The 26,288-nt window shown below is 43.8% G+C and overlaps 3 protein-coding genes across 3 annotated transcripts in view; 1 reads left to right on the forward strand and 2 right to left on the reverse strand.

The window, feature by feature from the left end:
• LOC311004883 (tRNA wybutosine-synthesizing protein 4-like) overlaps positions 1 to 6,089 on the forward strand; it is a 196,513-nt gene extending 190,424 nt beyond the window's left edge. The window contains exon 15 of the mRNA XM_083997074.1: positions 6,023 to 6,089. The gene's annotated coding sequence lies outside the window, so the exon portion shown is untranslated. The remainder of the gene's footprint in view (positions 1 to 6,022) is intronic.
• LOC311004114 (NLR family CARD domain-containing protein 3-like) lies at positions 3,568 to 6,241 on the reverse strand (the record flags this gene model as incomplete). The annotated part of the gene is made up of 4 exons (XM_083996062.1): positions 3,568 to 3,745; positions 3,858 to 5,655; positions 5,831 to 5,860; positions 5,998 to 6,241. 4 exons carry the CDS (start codon positions 6,239 to 6,241, stop codon positions 3,568 to 3,570), a joined length of 2,250 nt encoding a protein of 749 aa, XP_083852188.1.
• A 7,244-nt stretch (positions 6,242 to 13,485) lies between these two features.
• The window catches only part of LOC311004115 (uncharacterized protein), a gene marked incomplete at both ends in the record, with an annotated part of 80,192 nt that continues 67,389 nt past the window's right edge, over positions 13,486 to 26,288 (reverse strand). The window contains 5 exons of the mRNA XM_083996063.1: positions 13,486 to 14,045; positions 16,594 to 16,640; positions 21,207 to 21,380; positions 21,472 to 21,645; positions 23,545 to 23,805. Of these exons, the coding sequence (XP_083852189.1) occupies positions 13,486 to 14,045; positions 16,594 to 16,640; positions 21,207 to 21,380; positions 21,472 to 21,645; positions 23,545 to 23,805 (1,216 nt within the window). The remainder of the gene's footprint in view (positions 14,046 to 16,593; positions 16,641 to 21,206; positions 21,381 to 21,471; positions 21,646 to 23,544; positions 23,806 to 26,288) is intronic.

The following is a 26,288-nucleotide window of genomic DNA, read 5'->3' on the forward strand; positions in this document are numbered from 1 at the left end:
TGGAGGTTAGATCGTCCATTGTTGAACTGTTTTATACAAAGTGCAGCCAAACACCACACTGAAGGAACAGCAGAGCTCCTCTGTGGAGCTGCAGGAGAGCTGCATCGGCATCCTCTTTTATTAAAGCAGAAGTAAGTGATATATTTGTGTTAATATAAGTCTTAAATAGTTATATCTTCCAACAGCAATCACTTACATAGAGTGTTTGGTCTGAAACACGGGTCTGTCAGTCACTCTGCTCTGCTCTGAGCCCAGGAGAAAACATTTATCGTATCCTACAGTTTTTATCCAATGAGGAGAGAGAACGGCATGCAGGGCTGTGTGTGCTGCCAAGGGACGCCGTGAATGTGGCGACGTAGGGACGAGGACTGTTATGGTGCGTTCAAGGAAACTCGTATTTTTCCGACCGTGAAGTCGTACCAGTTCGATCTGGTACGAGTTCACGGGTCGGAAGTTACGAGTGGCCGTTATAGTGACTTTCACAGGTAAAACAGGTCGGAAAAACACGAGTGGGTTGCCTGGAACACTACAAAGTCGTAAGTTGTGACTTGAAGCTGTAATTTACGATTTCAAAAGCCTGCCTGGAACGCAGCATTAGCGAAAACGACCGGACCACTTACTTCTACTTTAATTTTTTCATTTTTTTTCAGCGCCGTTGTTACAGGTGATGCACATCTATGTCTGTGTAGCCGGCACGTGCAGAGGGGGGGCGGAGGGTGCTGAAGCACCTGCCCCTTGGCTCCTTGATGCCCAAAGTGCCCTTTTGTCGGGGCTATTTTTTTTTTTTGCGTGTGTATGTGTGTTTGTGTGAAGGCCTGTCAGTAGCCCTTCAAGAATAACATTTAACAAATAGTAATAATTTTTTATTTATTTCTAAATGAAATGAAAGGCTCAATTTGGTCACATCATGCACCAAGACGTGCCCCGACGTGCCCCCGCTGCAGCTAGAGACGGGCTCGGCGCCAAAATCCGACAGATCACATGTTACAGCAACAATATTGCATTTACGCTATGAAACGGGAGTGGTGACGGACTGGCCTTAGGGGGATGTGGGCAAATGCCACAACGGTCGGACCGAGGTGACTGCGACCGCGGCGTGAAGATGCAGTCCTGCTGATGTGATCAAGATAAAAGTCGGTTGGGGCATGCTGTTTTATCGCCGGCAACCTCTTAACGACGGTAGTCACTTTGTAACATTATGACTGATAGCTCACCTGGTAAAGCATCTACCTTAGTAAGCAGAACCATTCTCTAGTAGGGGTTTGAATCTCAGCAAAGACGGTACATTTAGTTAATGTGTTTTCTTTTCTCATCATCATTATGATCATATATATATATATATACATATACGTGTATATGTATATATATATATATATATATATATATATATATATATAGTTTTTATGCCTTTTTTTTTGAGCACCTGCCCCTCCAAAGGTCTCTGCACGGGCCTGCTGTGTAGCTACATTTATGATCTGATTTTCCTTCATGGCAGCTGCTGCACATACTGTCAGTCCTCCTGTGAAACTTTTTACTGCGAAATATGATTGAAGGCACGTGGAAATCTGCACGTGTCGACACGCCCCCATGAGTTGTCAACATAAGTTTCAGTTCAGTTTATTCAGTTTATTCGATCAGCATTCCCCCCCCCCCCCCCCCCTTCTCCACAGGTAAAATTTACTAAATGTACACAAGTGCTTACTGTACATGTGATGAGGGGTGCTGATCGAAAAGGTGTAGGCTGAAGCCTAGGCTTATTATGCCTACCCTTTTTACCAAAACAAAAAAAGAGGTAAAGAGAGAGAAAAAAACAAAAACAAAAAAAACAACAATCAATCCAGAAACTATTTCAACAAGGCAACTTTTACATTAGAGTTTAAATCAAACAAGCATTTGGCGCTCATAACAAATCTATATATTCTTTAAGTACCTTGGATTTAAACATTTTCTTGAAAATAGAAATCGAGCTACACATTCTTAATTCCTCATCATAACTGTTCCACAAATTGACACCTCTGACGGAAACACAACGCTGTTTTATATTAGTTCGTATTTTTGGTCTTTTATAGACACCTAATCCTCTCAATTCATAACGACTCTCTCGAGTTTCAAACAGCCTCTGAGTACTGCAACAAAACATATGGTTATGCACTTTAAACATAATTAGAGCCATTTTGAAATTAACTAAGTCGTAAAATTTAAGAGTCTTTGACTGTACAAAATAAGCGTTTGTTGACTCTATAATATTTAAATGATTTATAATTCTTATAGCTTTCTTCTGTAATTTGAAGATAGGTTGAGTGTTAGTTTTGTACGCATTACCCCATATCTCGGCACACATAAGGAGATGATAATTAAATAAATAAATAACTGATAGTATTAATCGGTCAAAGCTCTTGTTAATGGTTAAAAGGTTAAACATGTGCATCCCTCGTTTCCATGAATCAAAGTAAAAACAGACTTACACTTCCTCAGACCTGGTGTCAACCATGGGACTCCAGCAGGCTCCACCCTGAAAGGAGGAGGGGGGTCAGAGCAGCACCTTCTCTGGCAGCATGCACACATGGACATTACATGGCTCTCACACACACACTGTTTTATCACTGTGTTCACATGGAGGCTTGTATGTATGGATGAACACTAAGAAGGAGCTGGAGTCTTTATCTAGTGATGATACAGAACAGGAGGAGACGAGGAGGAAATACTTCATCTTGTTGCTGTGTTGTTATTAGTGTGTCCACACTCAACAAGTGTCTACAGTCTCTGGGACTGTTCAGGTCAAACACTCTGTTGGTTCAGGAGCAGTTCAACCAGCTGCAGCTGAAATGTTTCCTGATACACTCTGAAATAAAGTCTGATCCAAACATCTGGAGAGACTCAGAGCACAGCTGCCAACAGCTGCTTTCATCACTGACATCTCTTCTCCTGAATATGACAGAGTGAGTCATGATGAGACACTGAAGTCGTCATGAGGAGAAACTCCGGATCCCAGTAGTTCATCACTGTGACTGATGAAAGCTGCACAGCTCATGTTTGAAACACTCTGAGATTTTGGCTTCAGTATAAACTGTGTTGGGATGAGTCAGACTGAGACAGAGGACGTCAGTGGAGTGGGCGGAGCTTCACTGTGGCCTACACCACCTGTGGATATGGTCTGAGTGATGGGATCTGATGTCATCAATGCCTGGATCACCTGAGACAGATGTTAATACCAGGTGTGACCAGGTGTGAACGGGGCCATAGAAGATGTTCCAGCTCCTCCTCCTCTATCAGACAGTGAGTGTGGCTGCAGCAGCCTCTCCATACCTGAGAGAGTCCAGTCTCCAGTCTGGATCCTCCAGTCCAGCAGACAGCAGCTCCACTCCTGAGGCTCCTGGATGGTTGTAGCTCAGGTCCAGCTCTCTCAGATGGGAGGGGTTGGAGCTCAGAGCTGAGGCCAGAGAAGCACAGCCTTCCTCTGTGACCAGACATCCTGACAGACTGAACACACACAACAACACACAGGGACCCTCTGTCAACACCTGCTGCTGTGTTCAAGTGGCATCAGATAAAGAGCTGGATGGATCCTCACCTGAGAGTCTCCAGTCTACAGTGTGGACTCTCCAGTCCACCAGACAGCAGCTTCACTCCTGAGTCCTGCAGGTCGTTGTTACTCAGGTCCAGGTGTCTCAGATTAAAAGACGGGGAGCTGAGGACTGAGGACAGAGCTTCACAGCTTCTTTCTGAGAGGTTACAGCTGCTCAGTCTGAAGAAATGATCATGAGGAATTAAAGAATAAAGGAGTTTATTTTCTGTCCTGTTGAAAAGACAGAAGGGTTTTTATGTAATGATGAATGAATCCAACTATCTCTACTTACAAAGCTTTGTTAGAGGCTTTGACCACTGGCAGCAGCCTCAGAAGAGCCTCCTCTGAAGCAAAGTATTTCCTCAGGTCAAACATGTTCAGATCTTCTTCTGATGACAGTAAGATGAAAACCAGAGCCGACCATTGACCAGGAGACAGTTTATAAGTGGAGAGATCTCCTGAGCTCAGGAACCGTTGGATCCTCTCCACTAGAGAACGATCATTCAGTTCATTCAGACAGTGGAACAGGTTGATGCTTTTCTCTGCAGAGCGAGTCTCTTCAATCTTCTTCGTGATGTACTGGACTGTTTCCTGATTGGACCGTGAGTCACTTCCTGTCTGAGTCATCAGACCTCGTAGGAGATTCTGATTGGTCTTCAGTGAAAGACCCAGGAGGAAGCGGAGGAACAAGTCCAGGTGTCCATTTGGACTCTGTAAGGCCTCGTCCACAGCACTCTGGTAGAAGTTTCTCTCTGCAGATTTGACTCCTGTTGTTTCAGTCTTCTTGGAGGTTGTTTGTTGCTGTGACATCAGGTTGAGTCCAGAGTTGATGAAGGTCAGATGGACATGAAGAGCAGCCAGAAACTCCTGAACACTCAGATGGACGAAGCAGAACATCTTGTCCTGGTACAGGCCTCTCTCCTCTTTAAAGATCTGTGTGAACACTCCTGAGTACACTGAGGCTGCTCTGATATCGATGCCACACTCTGTCAGGTCTGATTCATAGAAGATCAGGTTTCCTTTCTGCAGCTGCTCAAAAGCCAGTTTTCCCAGAGTCTCAATCATCCTCCTGCTCTCTGGACTCCAGTGTGGATCTGTCTCAGCTCCTCCATCGTACTTGGCCTTCTTCAGTTTTAGATGAACCACCAGGAAGTGGATGTACATCTCAGTCAGGGTCTTGGGCAGCTCTCCTCCCTCTCTGGTCTTCAACAGCTCCTCCAGAACTGTAGCAGTGATCCAGCAGAAGATTGGGATGTGGCACATGATGTGGAGGCTTCGTGATGTCTTGATGTGGGAGATGATCCCTCTGGCCTGCTCCTCATCTCTGAACCTCTTCCTGAAGTACTCCTCCTTCTGTGGGTCAGTGAACCCTCTGACCTCTGTCACCATGTCAACACAGTAAGGAGGGATCTGATTGGCTGCTGCAGGTCGTGTGGTTATCCAAAGGCGAGCAGAGGGAAGCAGTGTCCCACTGATGAGGTTGGTCAGCAGCACGTTGACTGAGGTGGACTCTGTCACATCAGTCAGGATCTCAGTATTGTGGAAGTCCAGAGGAAGTCGACACTCGTCCAGACCGTCAAAGATGAAGACGACCTGGAACTGATCAAACCTGCAGATTCCTGCTTCTTTGGTTTCAGAGAAGAAGTGATGAACAAGTTCCACCAAGCTGAACTTTCTCTCTTTCAGCCCATTCAGCTCTCTGAAGGTGAAGGGAAATGTGAAGTGTATGTCCTGGTTGGTTTTGTCTTCAGCCCAGTCCAGAGTGAACTTCTGTGTTAAGACTGTTTTCCCAATGCCAGCCACTCCCTTTGTCATTACTCTTCTGATAGGTCGGTCTCTTCCAGGTGGGGCTTTAAAGATGTCTCCTTGTCTGATGGTTGTTTCTGGTCTGTCTGGTTTCCTGGACACTGTTTCAATCTGTCTGACCTCATGTTCGTCATTGACTCCTCCAGCCCCTCCCTCTGTGATGTAGAGCTCTGTGTAGATCTGGTTCAGAAGGGTTTGGTGTCCTGCTTTAGCGATGCCCTCAAACACACACTGGAACTTCTCCTTCAGCTTGTTTTTGAGTTTAGGCTGGCATTTGTAAAGAGCTTTTGAATGAATAAACAACAGGTAATAGGACAGTAAGGTAAAGGTCCTCGTAACAACAGGTCATAGTAAATGAATGTAAACACACAGAAATATTTGAATCTAGAGTCATGTAGTCATGGTGATGACTAGAACCGTGAATTGTGACATTCCCTCACAAAAGGTGCTGAACTTTACCTGCTGCTGCTGCTGCTGACGGGTCTTGTCCTGTTGGAGGAAAGGGAATCATTAATCATGAGGAGTAGCAGGACCAACCCAGTTGACTTTGTCCTCTGTGTGGAAATAGTTACAAAGCCAAGAGATTTAACAAAGGTAAAACACTGGCTGCACTTTCCATGACTGACCTTCATTAATTCCAATCTTCTTCAGAATGAACCTTGCCACCTGCAGAACATTCTCAGTAGTGTACATGCCAACCATCAAGTCCACCGTTTTCTCTCTTCTTGCATCCTCCAGCTCACACTTTGGGATGGCAGGGAAACCATCCAGTAAGTCAGCATTCTGCAGGTACCACTGGAAGCGGTGCAGCTCAGTTCTCCCCAACTTCATCAAAATCTGCAGCAGCTCCTCCTTCACAGGTGTCGCCATCTCTGTTGTCTGACAGAATCAGATCAGTGACACTGTTTCACTAAAGCCTGCCACACACATAAAGATAATCGGGCTGATTTTGCCCCGATTTTCCCCCTTCCGACCACGGACAGACATCGCCCGATTATCTTAAGCTCTTAAGATTATTAAGATTCTCTTGTAGTGTGTTAAGAGTCAAAATTCCCCCGACCATCGGCTCGGAAAACGTTCTGCGCATGTTCAATATTTACGATTATTGGGGCTGACAACCGTGGCCGTTTCAATCAAAAGTCATCTTGTGTGTGGAAAGCCGGTGTTGTGCGGAGGAGTGCCTGCTTGCTGAGCTCTGCATGCTGTTCGCGGCAAGCCACTTCTCGGCACAGCACAGAGAGCCACGGTGCAGCCCTGGCATTACATGAGGTTCACACAGACATTCACGCACACGGGAGATTTCCTGATAGTCGATAGCAAAGACGGTAGCGCTCATAGCCGGCCACAGCCAGCAATAGAGCAGCCATGTTTAAACGATCATGTGACCGCCGCTCACAGCCCGTCATGTGACAGCACACGGGTCCCTATTGGACAGCAGCTTGACTGCTCGGCGTCCGGAGCCACAGACACACAGACACACACCGATGGGATCGTTGTAAAGGCTGAAGTGTCCCGCTTTCATTAAAAAAAAAATTACGTCGCTCTCATTGTCCATTCTGGAAAAAGACCCGAAAGAGTAGCTACAACGACACCCCTATTCGCTGCTGATGCCGCGGATCTCTTTCTGAGTTTTCTGACCGGAGGGTTGACCCTTAATGTGTGTGGTGTGCTGTGTTTGGAATATCGCTTTCTCAACTTCTAAAATTTGGATTTGAGGGGGCAAGACATTTATTTGAGGGGGCGCCGCCCCCTCTTGCCCCTGCGTAGAGCCGGCCCTGCGTGGAATTATCCCAAAATCTTTTGAGCTGCATCTCAGTACGATGCTTCCACCTAGGGGCTACAGTGTGACCTACAATTTCATGCAACGCGTGAATCACGCTTTCCGTGAGGGAAACGTCCATTTGAAACTAGTACCCACTGTATATCAACACTTCTGCCCGCTCTCCGGCCGCACTCGCACATTTCTGAAATTCGCTGAAATGAACATTCAACTCATTGTTTTTTATTAGAAATATGTCACTGTCTTCATTTATTATGTATAATTTTGCTTGCAGCAAACACATTTAAAAGGTTGTCAAATCTTTTTACGTGCGCTATCCGTGGTTCTGAAATCCCCACTCTCGGCTGCACTCACACAATTCTGAAATAAATTGTAGCCCAGGGTGCGATTTGCCGGGGAATAACCCCTTTGGTCATTCGTTTTAACATACAATGTCCAAGTGTAGCCAATAGTGATGCGCGGGTCGGGTTTTCTTTTCTTGCATGTCATATCCCGGGCTCCGTAACATGCAGACCTACAACCCAGTCACCAGATTATACTGTATATATATATATTTTACAGTGGGACTAATTTATTAGATAATATGGATTTCTGATTCAAAAAACTACATGTTAGAATAATACTACAGTATTAGTAACCGTTTTGTAAAAGCACATCAGTCCGGAATATGGGCTCATTATCACAGTAAGGGAGTTTTGAGCGTATACGGTATTGCTTAATTCATACTTCTGACAGTAAAAATGGCAAGTTGATAAGCAATTGTCTACACGGTGGTCCGAAATTGTTTTATTAAAGTTCATAAACAAAGTTAATAAACTAACAGCTGCAAGAAAGATAATTCTTGTGTCTTGCTTACGAATTGTGCAAGCCGCTGCTCAGGGACTTGGCCCACCTGCTCTATTTCTTTGCAGCGATCGGTTTGGTGAAAATACGCAATGCATTCTGGGTAGCCCTTGCTCCCAAGGGTGGTGTCGGAAAATCTCAATATTGAGGGCGATACAACCCTTAAACTTGCCCCTCAACTTAATTTTTCTGAGAATCGGGACAGCACTTGCACTAGCGGGAGCGCACATTTTTAAGATTGAAGGTTAAGATTGAGGGATTGGAATAAAGGTTAAGAAAAAATAATAAAATAAAGGGTTAGTGCGCATTCTGCCCTCGCCAGACTGATGTCAAAACAGGCAAAATGGGCCAAAAATGCAATGCACACGTGCACACAACACACTATTACTACCTGCATCTGAGGACACATGCAGACTGTTTCTGAATGAAGACTGATTCTGAAACGTTAGCTTTTAGCTGTTAGCTGTTAAATGTTAAATGTTTTGGAAATTAATGTTGATTTGTTTTATAACACAAATATGTGTGATAATGTTATGTTTTGTGCTTTTTAGCAGTCAAACCAGTTGGGGTCATTTTCTGTTTTGTGAAACTCAGAAAATAGGTATTAGGCTATTTCATATAAATGAGGTGTGAAATCAACACTCGTTGTCCTCTGGGGACAAAGAGTGTTACTAAATTCAATAAAACACCCATAATTCAACCAAATTGCTTCAAATTTATTTTAACTGTTAATACCATAGTATTAAACAACCTCCGTTAATTTCAGGCCGTTTGATAAAAAACAAAACAAAAAAGAAGTCCATATCAGTCCTGTAGTGTAAATCTAATGACAGACAACTCACCACAGATAAAGTCCCAGCTGTTCCAGCTCAGGCCGCGTTTAGTGGCTCAGACAGCGGGAGAGCAGCGGCTCCTCTCCGCCTCCTCCACAGGCTGATTCAGGCGGTAAAGCTGCCTCCAGTCATCAGGAAGTGGAGCTGCACACAAAGAACCACTCTTTGTTCAACTACTGACCATCCTCTAACTCTGCTTCTGCTCTTATTCCAGCGCTTCTACCCAAAACATCCACACAACATGGAGGACACGGTTCTGTCGGTCCAGACTTTACAGTTACAGCTCTGACTCAGCTACAGTAACATTATAATAACACAACAACAACACAACGACAAGTTGAAGGGCAGAGAACTCAGGTAACGACAGGTGTTAACAAGGAAAACATTCAGACTGTTCACCTTACCTTCACACGACGAAATAAACTGCGACACAACAGCTGCGTGAAAGTGAAAGTAAACTTTAAACAGGAAGTGGGGGAGGGGATGTCACTTCTGTAATCTGAGTAGAGAGACTGGTGTTTTTACTACTGCTGTTTATTTCTAATACTGAACCATAAACAGTTAAAATACTAATGATAATATTGATCTTCAGTCCGCCGCTTGTCAGAAGAACATGTGTGTGTTTCCCCTATGTGTGTTAAAAATGTTAATGTAACACATTATTTATTTAAAGGGATATTCCGGTGTAAGTTTAACCCATGGTCTACTCTAACACACAGCAGATCTTAATGCTGACCTAAGGTGACACACCTCTTTATTATTAATAATAATAATAATAATAATAATAATAATAATCATAATAAATAAAACACCTCTGCTGTCAGAGAGAGAGAGAGAGCGTGGTGGACAACTGTGGACTGACTGAATGTGAAAGTAATCCAAAACTATAATGTGTCATCATCACAACTCAAGTTCCTTTCACACATTAACAGCTGTGCACTTTGCCTTAATGGTGAGCAGTGGAAGTTGACAGGTGTAAATGTATTAAATCTAAGAACATTGTACAGTCTGGTCTGGTGCTTCAATAAATTGATGATAACAACGTTCAAATGAGGCGTATAAATTATTTGGGAGGAGCCTGCTCACACATTTAAAACAACCAATAACAGGCTATATATTATATACTGTATGTAGTAGCCGATTGTCAAACAAATAAAAGTGTCAAATCAAACTTCAAATTATACAAATCAAAGGGCCACTGTACTCGGATGAGAAAAAACATAATGTCCAAACAAATGTCCAATTTCAACAAAAATCGTGGTTTATTTAACCAAAAGGCGAGCAAACAAAGAACAAAGAAAATTCCTGTGCCTCTCCCGCTCCGGTAAAAAACCATTTGCCCACCCAGGTGCATGCTGGTCCCTTACCGACAGCCTACCTATATAACTTCAGGTGCCCTCCTACCGTGTCCAAATGAAACAAAACACAAATAATAAACAAGAAACACCTAAACCAAACAAATAATAAACTAGAATACTAATAGAAATGTAATCACAATGAAATCAAATAAATTGATTGAGAATAACCAAAACAAAATACTCACTAAACAAAATACTAAACTAAACAGCACTAAATACTAACAATAAAAAAATAGCTCCAACACTGTATATAAAGATGTGCTGCTCTTTTTGCTCCATTGCTTGTTATGAGAAGCCAGTGATGCAGTCGGCTACTAGTGCTCATATCTGTAACAGACGGAGACCAGAGATGGACAGAGTACTCCACCCCAGTACTGGAGTAAGAGTACAAATACTACTGGTCAAAATTTACTCCGTCACAAGTAAAAGTAGTTCAGTCGACATGTTCCTCGAGTAAGAGTAAAAAAGTACTTGCTTTTAAAGGTACTTAAGTATCCAAAAGTACATGCTTTTAAATGTACTTTAAGTAAAAGTAAGAGTAAGAGTAAATTTCTTATTTTTCACATGAATGAAATACTATCATTTTTTCTAAATTAATTTAAGGAGCTTTTAACTCTTGTTTCTGAGAATCAACTCTTTGAAACCACCTGCACTGATGTTCTGCTTTTAGAACCACAATGTTATATAAAGCTGCAGAAACACCTATAAAAACAAATTAAATGAATGGGATCATAAGAGGACAGCAATTGTCATTTTCATGTTTTACACCCCCCAGCCCCCCCACACACATCAGGCAAGGCATTTTCTATCTCCCCCTCACTGAGGGGATATGACTTTGTCCACAATTCAATGCTGTATTTCAATGCTGTATGTATGTGGTACCACAGGAGATTACAGGCAAACGTTGATAAAAATAACAATTCTTTAATTAAAGCAGATATCAGCTTCACGGCCGTTTCGGCTAATGCTGCGTTCAAGGCAGGCTTTTGAAACCGTAAGTTACAGCTTCAAGTCACAACTACGACTTGGTAGCGTTCCAGGTAACCCGTAGCTCGTGTTTTTACCATCCTGTTGTCTGTGAAAGTTCCCTATAACGGCCACTCGTAACTTCCGACCCGTGAACTCGTACCAGATCGAACTGGTATGACTTCACAGGAAGGAAAAACACAAAGTACGAGTTTCTTTGAACGCACCATGAGTTAGCAGCCCCCGCCCTTGTCAGGCATCAATTGGTCCTCGTGCTACGTCACCACATTCACGCGCATCCCTTGGCTGCACACACAGCCCTTCATGCCGTTCTCTCTCCTCATTGGATAACACTTGTATCCCACAAGGAAAATTTTCTCCTCGGGTTACAGCAGAGCAGAGTGACGGAGAGACTCGTGTTTAGGCTGAAATACTTCATGTAAGTGATTGCTGACGGAAAATAGGACTATTTAGGACTTATATTAACAAAAACATTCCACTGATATCTGCTTTAAGTAATGCAGATGTTTATTAACAATCATTTAACTCTTGCGTGAAAACTGTAACCGAATGATGTCTAAACTAATCTCTTTCCACTTAAAATATTAAGACTCATCACCTAAAAATGAACTTGTTTTTAGATCATTTCACTTGTTTCAAACTAATTTTCACTTGAAATAAGTAGAAAAATCTGCCAGTGAAAGCAAGTTTTTTGTAATAAGAAAGAAAAACTTGCTCCACTATCAGATTTTTCTACTTTTTTCAAGTGGAAAATTTGCTTGAAAAAATTAAAAAGTATCTAAAAACAAGCTACTTTTTTAAATGTGATGAGTCTTACTTTAAGTATAATTAGATTTATTTTGACTAGAAATCACATTTTGACTAGAAAAAAGACAAATATTCTTGGTAAGATTTTGAATTTTTGCAGTGTATATAAAAAGAGGTGCTGCTCTTTTTGCTCCATTGCTTGTTATGAGAAGCCAGTGATGTAGTCGGCTACTACTAGTGCTCATATCTGTAACAGATGGACACAGATGCTGAACCCCCTGACCTGCCTGCAGAAACAGAGAGTATCAGTGTGGACACTCACATTCAGAGTGTTGGAGGCCTGCGTGGACTTTGCTGCACAGGGGGCTCTTCTCCTCGCTTCCAGACCATCGGGAGAGGTTTTCGGGGACACGACACGGTGTCATACGCTGCTCTCACAAGGAAGCTGAGCCGTGACTGTGGAGTTCGCCAGATGTCTGCCCATGTTACCGCCCTGTCGACGGTGTCCTCCCAGAGGGTCCATGCTCCTTGTTTGCCCTATGGGACACAGCCTTGATGCAGAAGTGGTCCCGCTCCACTTAGTGAGACCTCTTCCACAACCATGTTCTTCCTCTGTTCCCTTGTGGCTTTGGACCAGAACACTCCAAAACTCCAAATAGGTAAATTCAGAGACTGCTTGATGAAAAACTGTCCCTGAAGGCAACGCCCGACATGAGAAATTGTTCTGCCGGTCAGTGCAAATCACGCGAGATTTGCACTGACACAGGAAGAGCAGTGAACTGAGACACTGGGAGCTTCCGCTACAAACAAGCTTAAAATATAGACTTATTTTATTTTTTTCGGAACAATTTCTCATGTTGGGGCTTCAATACAAGAGGGACATTACAGACGAGCACTATGGAGGTATTTGGATGTTTTTTGGTGTGTCCTTTTGGACTAAGAAAAGTGAGCCCCATTCACAACCATTATATGGACAAATACTGCTGCACGGACCCCCCCGTAACTCAGAGAAGGCACAGAGGACTCTGAAAATTATCCCAGAAATTAGAATTTTGTGTGAACTATCCCTTTAACAACTAGAGAAAAACAACTGATAAACATTCTACAAAGTAAAGTCACACATTGGCAGCAGTGAACAATTTCAGAATAAGACGTTTGAGACATTTTAGTCAAAACTTGATGAATGAATTAAAATCTGCCAGGAAATGAATCTCAAAATAAATCCAGTAATAAATGTCGACATGTAAATGTTTGTTTATTAATTCATTTATTTACTGATTCTTTTTTAAATCACGTTTTTGTTTATTTCACATCAGATTATTTACATTCATGGATTAAATCAGTTGATTTTTTAAACTCTTCTCAGTGATTCTCATAAACTTCTTCTTGTTTTTCAGGTCCCAGTGATTTTTCTGTTGCCATGACGCTGATGAGTTCATTATTAAACTGTATTAATCTCTGTCCTGTGAAAACGACGTGAGTGAGAGACAGAGACAGACGTGTAGAGACTGAACTGTCTGTTCAACAGAGAGAAGGTTTCTGTGACAGGAGGAGACTCTGCTTCACTCAACACAGACTCAATGAGCAACCAGACCAGAGTCCAAACCCAGGATACAGAGGTTGAGCGAAGGTGGTGTTGAAGGTGTAGAGGCGGATCAGTGAGTCAGAGGAGACTCTGTAGAAGGACAGAGAGCCAGCAGGACAGTCCACATACACTGCTACTCTGTTAGAGACAGAGGAGGAGGAGGAGGAGGAGGAGGAGGAGGAGGAGGAGGAGGAGGTGATACGTGTCGATCTCTTATTGTGATAGACACAGTAACCACCATCATCAGAGCAGTCCAGACTCCAGGACTGATCGTTCTGTCCAAACCCACAGTCTGCACTGTTTCCTTTCCTTCTGATTCCTCTGTAACTCACTGATATATTAACGTATCCTCTCCACTCGACCTCCCAGTAGCAGCGACCAGTCAGACCAGTTGAACACAGCAGCTGAGGCAACGGGTCAAATCTGTCTGGATGATCAGGATATGACTGATCCTCCTTAACACCTGTCGCCTTCCTGTTGTTGTCAGACAGTTTGATCAGTGTGTTCACTGTGTTTGTGTCGATTGTGAGTCGACAGGAATCTGATGGAGAGAACAAGACACAGCTGCAGTTATTGATCATGTGATCAGTTATTGACAGTTTGATGAAGACTCATGAGGTCAGTGATGTGACAGTGTGAAGATGGTTGAATGTGCTGCTTTGTTTCCAGTAGAGATGCACATTTAGAAATTTTTTTCTGGCCGATAACAGACGCTCGTTAACCGATTATTAACCGTTAACCGATAAGATTACGATGCTCCATTTTTTTTTTTAGCCATTAAAGGGACAGTTCAACATTTTGGCAAATTGGCCCATTGCCATAATCCCTATAGTCATAGCAGTAGGTTCGTTACCTTTAATTGTCGGTGCAAGCTATTTTTAGAATGGCGGAGCAGAGCCATGAGCTGCTCAGAGCTACGCTACGGAGGCTAAGGGAATTTCTTGGTTTCCCTCATCAAACTCATCAAATACACAATCCAACAACTCCATAACGCTCTGGTGGACAAGTTGTGAGCTGCACATTCACCACGCTATGAGATAATAACACAACGTTACCAGACAGAGTTGTTTTAGAGGGAAATTCATGCAAAACCGCTGATGCGCGTTGCCTTCAGGGACAGTTTTGTATATACAGTCTCTGTATTTACCTCGAAAACGGCTCAGTTTCGTAACGTTCCATTATTATCTCATAGCGTGGTGAATGTACAGCTCACAACTTGTCCACCAGAGCGTTGTGGAGTTGTTGGATTGTGTATTTGATGAATTTGATGAGGGAAACCAATAAATCCCATGAGCCTCCGTAGCGTAGCTCTGAGCAGCTCACGGCTCTGCTCCGCCGTTCTAAAAATAGCTTACACCGACAAATAAAGGTGACGAACCTACTGCTATGACTATAGAGATTATGGTAATGGGACAATTTGACTAAATGTTGAACTATCCCTTTAAATACACACGTGCGATGCGACAGCTGATCAGTGCCACATCCCCTCTGCTCTGTCTCAGCTGATCGCTCATATGGAGGTTAGATCGTCCAATGTTGAACTGTTTTAGTTACAAAGTGCAGCCAAACACCAGACTGAAGGAGCAGCAGAGCTCCTCTGTGGAGCTGCAGGAGAGCTGCATCAGCGTCCTCTTTTATTTATTTTTTTCAGCGCCGTTGTTACAGGTGATGCACATCTATGTCTGTGTAGCTACATTTATAGTCTGACCTTCCTTCACGGGGGCTGCTGCACATACTGGGTCTCATTCATGAAACGTGAGTAAATCTGTGTGTAGATTTGCACATAAAAGCTCACTCTACTAAAACTCTACTCCGGATTCATGAACGGTGCGGGAAACTCAGATTTGATCGTAAACACGTGTGTAACTTCATGAATGCCAACCCATCGTAAACTAACAACACGCCCCCGGTGATCAGCAATTAGCATAGATCTCCATACATGAATAGCCATATAAGGAGATCCTGACCACCATGTTAGGAGGTAGGTGCATCCTGCTCACCTGCGGCCATGACGCAAACGAGGAAAGAGGGAGAGAGAGAAAAAAAGAGAGATCACGGATCGAAGTCATTTTGGGTGAAGTGGAGTCCAGAAAAAATATTTAATTCTTTTCTGTTAGTAGTGGTGTGACTGGGACAGGTAATCAAAGGCGTGGAGGGAAGAAACAGATTTAGTGAATTAGTAGGCCTATCCTTGGTTGATTAAATAACCGTTTAAGAAATAAAGCCAGAATAGTTAGATATGAAACTTAAAAAAAAAAACACAACTACAGAGCTACAGCAGCGACGGGAGGAGGAGGTTCTTCACAGCCTCAGCTGTAGAGGAGCATGGTTGTATCAGCACATGAAGTTATATAGGCAGGTTATATTGTTACAGAAGCACCAGCCGTCCGTCACAGCTCCATCCAAACCGGTGCCGACTGCGCTGCTGCGCAGAGTGAAGTGTGCGCCCACCGAGCGTATAGGCCTACTCTAGCAACACAAATACGTTTTTTCCGGTTTTATATCATATTATCATCATCATAAGATGGAGCCTTGACGTGTTTGTGCGTGTCCGATCCCTAAAACGTCTCTCTCTCCAAATATTTCTAATTGTTTGTCATGTTTAAATTACGTGTTTCAAAGGCGTCGGCGTATTTTGAACATGAGAGAGTGTAATACTGATTAAAATTGTAATTTTTAACAGTGAAAAGCAGTATTTATCTGCATTCCTACATTTACACAAGCGCTACACACAGTCCGGAGCAGGTGTAGATTTTGTGAGTAGCTACGAAAAAATCAGCACTACTAAAAGATTGATGAATGCGGAAATCCACGTAAATTTGCGCTGCTCAGAGTTTACACACAAATCCGTGCTGCTCACGTTTCATGAATGAGACCCACTGTCAGTCCTCCTGTGGAAATTTTTACCGCAAAATATGACTGAAGACACGTGGAAATCTGCACGTGTCGACACGCCCCCATGAATTGACGACAAGGAGCTAATAAAATAAATAACTGATAGTATTAATCGGTCAAAGTTCTTGTTATCGGTTAGACGGTTCAACATGTGCATCCCTCGTTTCCATGAATCAAAGTAAAAACAGACTTACACTTCCTCAGACCTGGTGTCAACCATGGGACTCCAGCAGGCTCCACCCTGAAAGGAGGAGGGGGGTCAGAGCAGCACCTTCTCTGTCAGCATGCACACATGGACATTACATGGCTCTCACACACACACTGTTTTATCACTGTGTTCACATGGAGGCTGGTATGTCTGGATGAACACTGAGCACAGAGAAGAAGGAGCTGGAGTCTTTATCTAGTGATGATACAGAGCAGGAGGAGACCAGGAGGAAACACTTCATCATGTCTTTTCTCCATGTGATGTCACTGCAGTGTGAGACACACACTTTCACTCTCTGACTCTCAAGCTGCACAAACACACGTCACAGCAAAGAAGATGAAGACACAACAGGTGGAGCTGACCAGCCCAGATATCCCACAATGCACCAGGAAAGAAGAAGAGTGCAGCTGTGAAGAGTGGATGCACTGCAAAAACTCAAAATCTTTCCAAGAATATTTGTCTTTTTTCTTGTCAAAATGTCTAATTTCTAGTCAAAATTAATCTCTTTCCACTTTAAATAAGACTCATCACCTAAAATCAACTTGTTTTTAGATCATTTTCACTTGTTTCAAACTAATTTTCACTTGAAATAAGTAGAAAAATCTGCCAGTGAAAGCAAATTTTTTGTGCTTGTAATAAGAAAGAAAAACTTGCTCCACTGTCAGATTTTTCTACTTATTTCAAGTGGAAAATTTGCTTGAAAAAATTAAAAAGTGTCTAAAAACAAGCTACTTTTTAAATGTGATGAGTCTTATTTTAAGTACAATTAGATTTATTTTGACTAGAAATGACATTTTGACTAGAAATAAGACAAATATTCTTGGTAAGATTTTGAATTTTGCAGTGTGGTTTCAGTGTTTGATGAGGAAGGAAACACACTCAACACGTTTGTTAGAGCTCAGTGAAATACACAGTGGGTCTCATTCATGAAACGTGAGTAAATCTGTGTGTAGATTTGCACATAAAAGCTCACTCTACTAAAACTCTACTCCGGATTCATGAACGGTGCGGGAAACTCAGATTTGATCGTAAACACGTGTGTAAGATGATGAATGCCAACCCATCGTAAACTAACAACACGCCCCCGGTGATCAGCAATTAGCATAGATCTCCATACATGAATAGCCATATAAGGAGATCCTGACCACCATATTAGGGGGTAGGTGCATCCTGCTCACCTGCGGCCATGACGCAAACGAGGAAAGAGAGAGAGAGAGAAAAAAAGAGAGATCACGGATCGAAGTCATTTTGGGTGAAGTGGAGTCCAGAAAAAATATTTAATTCTCTTCTGTTAGTAGTGGTGTGACTGGGACAGGTCAAAGGCGTGGAGGGAAGAAACAGATTTAATGAATTAAGTATCCTTGGTTTATTAAAGAACCGTTCAAGAAGTAAAGCCAGAATAGTTCGATATGAAACATGAAAAAAATTAAAAAAAATACACACAACTACAGAGCTACAGCAGCGACGGGAGGAGGAGGCTCTTCACAGCCTCAGCTGTATAGGAGCATGAAGTTATATAGGCAGGTTATATTGTTACAGAAGCACCAGCCGTCTGTCACAGCTCCATCCAAACCGGTGCCGACTGCGCTGCTGCGCAGGGTGAATTGTGTGCCCACCGAGTGTATACTGTAGCAACACAAACATTTTTTTTCCGGTTTTATATCAGATTATTATCATCATTAGATGGAGCCTTGACGTGTTTGTGCGTGTCCGATCCCTAAAACGTCTCTCTCTCCAAATATTTCTAATTGTTTGTCATGTTTAAATTACGTGTTTCAAAGGCGTCGGCGTATTTTGAACATGAGAGAGAGTAATACGGATTAAAATTGTAATTTTCAACAGTGACAAGCAGTATTTATTTGCATTCCTACATTTACACAAGCGCTACACACAGTCCGGAGCAGGTGTAGATTTTGTGAGTAGCTACGAAAAAATCAGCACTACTAAAAGATTGATGAATGCGGAAATCCAAGTAAATTTGCGCTGCTCAGGGTTTACACGCAAATCCGTGCTGCTCACGTTTCATGAATGAGACCCAGTGAGTTTAGTGAGAAACACTGAGTGTGAACACAACTTGTGTTTGTCTGAAGAAAACTCCACAGGAAGCTGAAGAATGAGGCTGTGAGCAGGTTTCCACAGGAACCACAGCAGCAGTGAGTGGATGAAGGAGCTCTAATAGAAACCATCTGATCACAGTGACAGGACGGATCAGGATCTCATGATCAATGACTCTGTTCTTCTCTGCTCTTCACACAGATCAGCTGCAACACACTGACTCACTGAGATCAGTCACATCATGTGGAATAAAGCAGCCGTCCTCAGGACCTGTCCTGAGCTCCATCAAACCTGTCCACACATTTTGACTGGACTTGAAGTCAGAGTCCAGAGGAAGCAGAGAAACTGTAGAGCAGAGAGAAGCAGGCTCAGCTCAGAGCACATGGACTCAGACAGGAAGTGAAGCTCCAGCTGCTGGAGACTTTCATTAAGGAGCCACTTTGTGGCTTCATCTGATCTGGAGTCAGCACACACACAGTCTGAAAACAGCTGTTTGGTCACACACACATTTAGCCACAAACACTGATTATTACACTGTTCACTACACTCACTGGGTCTCATTCATGAAACGTGAGCAGCACGGATTTGCGTGTAAACCCTGTGCAGCGCAAATTTATGTGGATTTCCGCATTCATCAATCTTTTAGTAGTGCTGATTTTTTCGTAGCTACTCACAAAATCTACACCTGCTCCGGACTGTGTGTAGCGCTTGTGTAAATGTAGGAATGCAAATAAATACTGCTTGTCACTGTTGAAAATTACAATTTTAATCCGTATTACTCTCTCTCATGTTCAAAATACGCCGACACCTTTGAAACACGTAATTTAAACATGACAAACAATTAGAAATATTTGGAGAGAGAGACGTTTTAGGGATCGGACACGCACAAACACGTCAAGGCTCCATTTTATGATGATAATAATCTGATATAAAACCGGAAAAAACTTTTTTGTGTTGCTACAGTATACGCTCGGTGGACGCACACTTCACCCTGCGCAGCAGCGCAGTCAGCACCGGTTTGGATGGAGCTGAGACAGACGGCTGGTGCTTCTGTAACAATATAACCAGCCTATAACTTCATGTGTTCATACAACCATGCTCCTCTACAGCTGAGGCTGTGAAGAGCCTCCTCCTCCCGTCGCTGCTGTAGCTCTGTAGTTGTGTGTATTTTTTTTTTTTTTTTTTCATGTTTCATATCGAACTATTCTGGCTTTACTCCTTAAACGGTTCTTTAATAAACCAAGGATACTTATTTCACTAAATCTGTTTCTTCCCTCCACGCCTTTGATTACCTTTCCCAGTCACACCACTAACAGAGGATAATTAAATATTTTTTCTGGACTCTACTTCACCCAAAATGACTTCGATCCGTGATCTCTCTTTTTTTCTCTCTCTCCCTCTTTCCTCGTTTGCGTCATGGCCGCAGGTGAGCAGGATGCACCTACCTCCTAATATGGTGGTCAGGATCTCCTTATATGGCTATTCATGTATGGAGATCTATGCTAATTGCTGATCACCGGGGGCGTGTTGTTAGTTTACGATGGGTTGGCATTCATGAAGTTACACACGTGTTTACGATCAAATCTGAGTTTCCCGCACCGTTCATGAATCCGGAGTAGAGTTTTAGTAGAGTGAGCTTTTATGTGCAAATCTACACACAGATTTACTCACGTTTCATGAATGAGACCCACTGTCTTCTGATTGACAGCTCCAGGCCTCTGGACGGTGAGGACATCTGGATGTCACACTGTGATTTACTGTCTCCCCAACACAACAACACATCTCATCAGGACAAGACCAGAATCTCAGAGAGACTGAGCTGATTATTGATCATCAATATCTGACCAGACAGAGACCTGATGGTGCCGCCTGGTTTCTGTCTCTTATTTCCTCCTTGGTTGGAGACGCTGGGAGACGAATGTCTCTGAGCAGTGGACACGCTTTGATTCTTGTTGCTGTGTTGTTATTAGTGTGTCCACACTCAACAGGTGTCTACAGTCTCTGGGACTGTTCAGGTCAAACACTCTGTTGGTTCAGGAGCAGTTCAACCAGCTGCAGCTGAAATGTTTCCTGATACACTCTGAAATAAAGTCTGATCCAAACATCTGGAGAGACTCAGAGCACAGCTGCCAACAGCTGCTTTCATCACTGACATCTCTTCTCCTGAATATGACACAGTGAGTCATGATGAGACACTGAAGTCATCATGAGGAGAAACTCCTGATCCCAGTAGTTCATCACTGTGACTGATGAAAGCTGCACAGCTCATGTTTGAAACACTCTGAGACTTTGGCTTCAGTATAAACTGTGTTGGGACGAGTCAGACTGAGACAGAGGACGTCAGTGGAGTGGGCGGAGCTTCACTGTGGCCTACACCACCTCTGGATATGGTCTGAGTGATGGGATCTGATGTCATCAATGCATGGATCACCTGAGACAAATGTTTATACCAGGTGTGACCAGGTGTGAACGGGGCCATAGAAAATGTTCCAGCTCCTCCTCCTCTATCAGACAGTGTGTGTGGCTGCAGCAGCCTCTCCATACCTGAGAGAGTCCAGTCTCCAGTCTGGATCCTCCAGTCCAGCAGACAGCAGCTCCACTCCTGAGGCTCCTGGATGGTTGTAGCTCAGGTCCAGCTCTCTCAGATGGGAGGGGTTGGAGGTCAGAGCTGAGGCCAGGGAAGCACAGCCTTCCTCTGTGACCAGACATCCTGACAGACTGAACACACACAACAACACACAGGAACCCTCTGTCAACACCTGCTGCTGTGTTCAAGTGGCATCAGATAAACAGCTGGATGGATCCTCACCTGAGAGTCTCCAGTCTACAGTGTGGACTCTCCAGTCCACCAGACAGCAGCTTCACTCCTGAGTCCTGCAGGTTGTTGTTACTCAGGTCCAGGTGTCTCAGACTAGAGGACTGGGAGCTGAGGACTGAGGACAGAGCTTCACAGCTTCTCTCTGAGAGGTTACAGCTGCTCAGTCTGAAGAGGAATTCAAGGAAAAACACTCACATACTCAATATGAAGGAAATAAAAGGTTAGAATCATAAATACACAACATTTCAACACAAACCTGAGAATTTACGGTGTTTCTTACTCAACATGTTACAGTTTGTATGAATAGATTTATAGATAGATCAGCAGTAGTAGATGTGTCTGTATTGTCTGTACCACAACAACATAGATAGATAGATAGATAGATAGATAGATAGATAGATAGATAGATAGATAGATAGATAGATAGATAGATAGATAGAAAACTTTATTGATCCCCAAGGGGAAACTACTTTGCCACCAGTAAAAACAAATACATCCACTTACACACAAACAATACAAACATACCATTGCACAAAAACAACAAACAACTGCATCGACATGATTAGGACAGAGCACTCAAAAACAGCAAAAGATAAATAAATAAATATATAAATACACCTCCAGAAAGTAAAAAACAGCAAACAACCACTGGTTAGTGATTGCTGTTAAAAAATCTGACTGCTGCGGGAACAAAGGAGCGCTTGAGTCGTTCAGTAGAACACTGAGGCATCACTAACTGCTCACTGAAGGAGCTTTTAAGATCCTTAAATGTATTGTGGAGTGGGTGGTTATCGTAGAGAAGGACTGTTTTCAACTTGGTCCTTGTTCTCTTCTCCACTATTACCTCAAGCTTGTCTGGGTTAAAACCAATCACTGAGCCAGCCCTCTTGATCATCTTATTAATCCTGTTCTTGTTGTCAATAGATATACTGCCTCCCCAGCAAAGAACAGCATAAAATAAAACACTAGCAGTGTTTCCCCCAGAAAATTTGTTAGTGAAGGTGGTGTCTGTCCGGGGGGGGGGGGGGGGGGGGTCGCCGTATTAAGTTTCAACGAGGCACTGTTGTTATAGCCTCGTAAACCAGCCTCTCGCGGAAATGCATTTCATTTCATTCCGAGGGAGAGTCTGGCCTCATTGCCGCTGTAAGCGTTTGGCCTGAAACCCTCAGAAGGCCGAACCAATCAGCGTCGACGCCGTGATTGACACAGCACGTTGGCCAATCAGGGACCGACTGGTGCAACGCCCCGTCACTACACCAACTTGCTGATTGGCTGAATGGGGTTGTCTGTCAACGCTACTACCAAAGATATTAAACCGTCTTTGCTACTACTCCCGCCCACCCCAAACGCTTACAGGGGGGATGAGGCCAGACTCTCCCGAGAAATGAAATGAAATGCATTTCCGCGAGAGGCTGGTTTACGAGGCTACTGTTGTTAAGCATGCACGCACTGTGCTGTGTATGTGTGTGAGAGGATGCGGTATGCGGAGATGAATGAATGGAACGATTGTCCGACGGGGGGGGGGGGGAGATATCGCTACATTTTTTTTTTTTTTTTTGAAGACGTTAGTTTAGGCGGCGGTCCTATGTTGTTCAGGCGGCCGGCCTTAACAGGAAAGCGCTGCGGGAAACCCTGACTAGCCAGGATACCCTGGTAGAAGATGCCAAGCAGCCTTGGGCTGATGTCAAAATATCGAAGTTTCCTCAGAAAGAAAAGCCTAGACTGAGCCTTCCTTATTAAGACCCCAGTGTTTTCCTTCCAGTTGATACTGGTGATGCTGGGCCGTCTCCATGGAGACGTCATGAGACGTGATGTAAAACTGTCATAAAACCTGAGCAGTGTTCACTCTGGTGACAGTGAACGCTGCTCAGGTTCATCATTTATAAACTGATCTATTCAGTTCAACGTTCACAAAAAATATGAACATGTCCAATGAAGCACAGCCTTCCTCTGTGACCAGACATCCTGACAGACTGAACACACACAACAACACACAGGAACCCTCTGTCAACACCTGCTGCTGTGTTCAAGTGGCATCAGATAAACAGCTGGATGGATCCTCACCTGAGAGTCTCCAGTCTACAGTGTGGACTCTCCAGTCCACCAGACAGCAGCTTCACTCCTGAGTCCTGCAGGTTGTTGTTACTCAGGTCCAGAGTCTCCAGTCTACAGTGTGGACTCTCCAGTCCACCAGACAGCAGCTTCACTCCTGAGTCCTGCAGGTTGTTGCTACTCAGGTCCAGGTGTCTCAGACTAGAGGACTGGGAGCTGAGGACTGAGGACAGAGCTTCACAGCTTCTCTCTGAGAGGTTACAGCTGCTCAGTCTGAAGAAATGATCATGAGGAATTAAAGAAGAAAAGAGTTTATTATCTGTCCTGTTGAAAGACAGAAGGGTTTTTATATAATTATGAATAAATCCAACTATCTCTACACTTACAGAGCTTTGTTGGAGGCTTTGACCACTGGCAGCAGCCTCAGAAGAGCCTCCTCTGAACTTGAAGCAGAGTATTTCTTCGGGTCAAACTCGTCCAGATCTTCTTCTGATGACAGTAAGATGAAGACCAGAGCCGACCATTCAGCAGGAGACAGTTTACGTTTGGAGAGACTGTCTAATCTCAGGTATAGTTGGATCAGCTCCACTAGAGAACCATCATTCAGTTCATTCAGACAGTGGAACAGGTTCATGCTTTTCTCTGCAGAGGGAGTTTCTTCAATCTTCTTCGTGATGTACTGGACTGTTTTCTGATTGGACCGTGACTCACTTCCTGTCTGTGTCATCAGACCTCGTAGGAGATTCTGATTGGTCTCCAGTGAAAGACCCAGGAGGAAGCGGAGGAACAAGTCCAGCTGTCCATTTGGACTCTGTAAGGCCTCGTCCACAGCACTCTGGTAGAAGATTGTCTCTGCAGATTTGACTCCTGTTGTTTCAGTCTTCTTGGAGGTTGTTTGTTGTTGTGACATCAGGTTGAGTCCAGAGTTGATGAAGGTCAGATGGACATGAAGAGCAGCCAGAAACTCCTGAACACTCAGATGGACGAAGCAGAACACCTTGTCCTGGTACAGGCCGCTCTCCTCTTTAAAGATCTGTGTGAACACTCCTGAGTACACTGAGGCTGCTCTGATATCGATGCCACACTCTGTCAGGTCTGATTCATAGAAGATCAGGTTTCCTTTCTGCAGCTGCTCAAAAGCCAGTTTTCCCAGAGACTCAATCATCTTCCTGCTCTCTGGACTCCAGTGTGGATCTATCTCAGCTCCTCCATCATACTTGAGCTTCTTCAGTTTGGACTGAACCACCAGGAAGTGGATGTACATCTCAGTCAGGGTCTTGGGCAGCTCTCCTCTCTCTCTGGTCTTCAACAGCTCCTCCAGAACTGTAGCAGTGATCCAGCAGAAGACTGGGATGTGGCACATGATGTGGAGGCTTCGTGATGTCTTGATGTGGGAGATGATCTCTCTTGCCTGCTTCTTATCTCTGAACCTCTTCTTGAAGTACTCCTCCTTCTGTGGGTCAGTGAACCCTCTGACCTCTGTCACCATGTCAACACAGTAAGGAGGGATCTGATTGGCTGCTGCAGGTCGTGTGGTTATCCAGAGGCGAGCAGAGGGAAGCAGGTTCCCTCTGATGAGGTTGATCAGCAGCACGTTGACTGAGGTGGACTCTGTCACATCAGTCAGGATCTCAGTGTTGTGGAAGTCCAGAGGAAGTCGACACTCGTCCAGACCGTCAAAGATGAAGACGACCTGGAACTGATCAAAGCTGCAGATTCCTGCTGCTTTGGTTTCAGAGAAGAAGTGATGAACAAGTTCCACCAAGCTGAACTTTCTCTCTTTCAGCACATTCAGCTCTCTGAAGGTGAAGGGAAATGTGAAGTGTATGTCCTGGTTGGTTTTGTCTTCAGCCCAGTCCAGAGTGAACTTCTGTGTTAAGACTGTTTTCCCAATGCCAGCCACTCCCTTTGTCATCACTCTTCTGATTGGTCGGTCTCTTCCAGGTGGGGCTTTAAAGATGTCTTCTTGTCTGATGGTTGTTTCTGGTCTGTCTGGTTTCCTGGACGCTGTTTCAATCTGTCTGACCTCATGTTCCTCATTGACCCCTCCAGCCCCTCCCTCTGTGATGTAGAGCTCTGTGTAGATCTGGTTCAGAAGGGTTTGGTGTCCTGCTTTAGAGATCCCCTCAAACACACACTGGAACTTCTTCCTCAGGACAGATTTGAGTTTACGTCCACAAACTGCACCAGGAGCAAAATATTCTGAATGAAAACACAAGAAATTAGATCAATAAGAAAATATAACATTTTAATTCCTCTAAATAATGACTATATGAACATGTTTCCCTCCATGTGTTGATGTCAGTGAACGTCTCATTTGTCCATCATGTTGAATCTTTAGAGAAATCCTCTTACTGCTCTGCAGATGCTCAGCCAGCTCCTCCTGCTTCATCCTCCTCAGGAAGTTCACTGTGATCTTCACTAATGCCTCTCTGCTGCTCCTCCTCTGCTCTTCATCCTCACCATCCAACACCTCCTCATCCCCCCTCTGACTCCCTGAGCATTCTGGGTAATCTGGACTCAGAGCCTTGTGGATCTTCTTCAGCTCGTTCTTGACAAAAGTGACCATGTTCTCCTCCAGCAGCTGGAACAGAAACTCTATGAGTGACAGCATCAAACTAAAACCATGGAGCCAAACATCAGATCCATGTTGGACAGACTGACAATCCACTGGGGTCAAAGTGCAGCGTGGAGATGATGGTGAACACAACAGATGTAACAGCAGCTGTTGGACATGTCCTCACCATAAATATGGA

The sequence above is a fragment of the Trachurus trachurus genome, assembly GCF_905171665.1.
Source record: "Trachurus trachurus genome assembly, chromosome: 21".
NCBI classification, from domain to species: domain Eukaryota; kingdom Metazoa; phylum Chordata; class Actinopteri; order Carangiformes; family Carangidae; genus Trachurus; species Trachurus trachurus.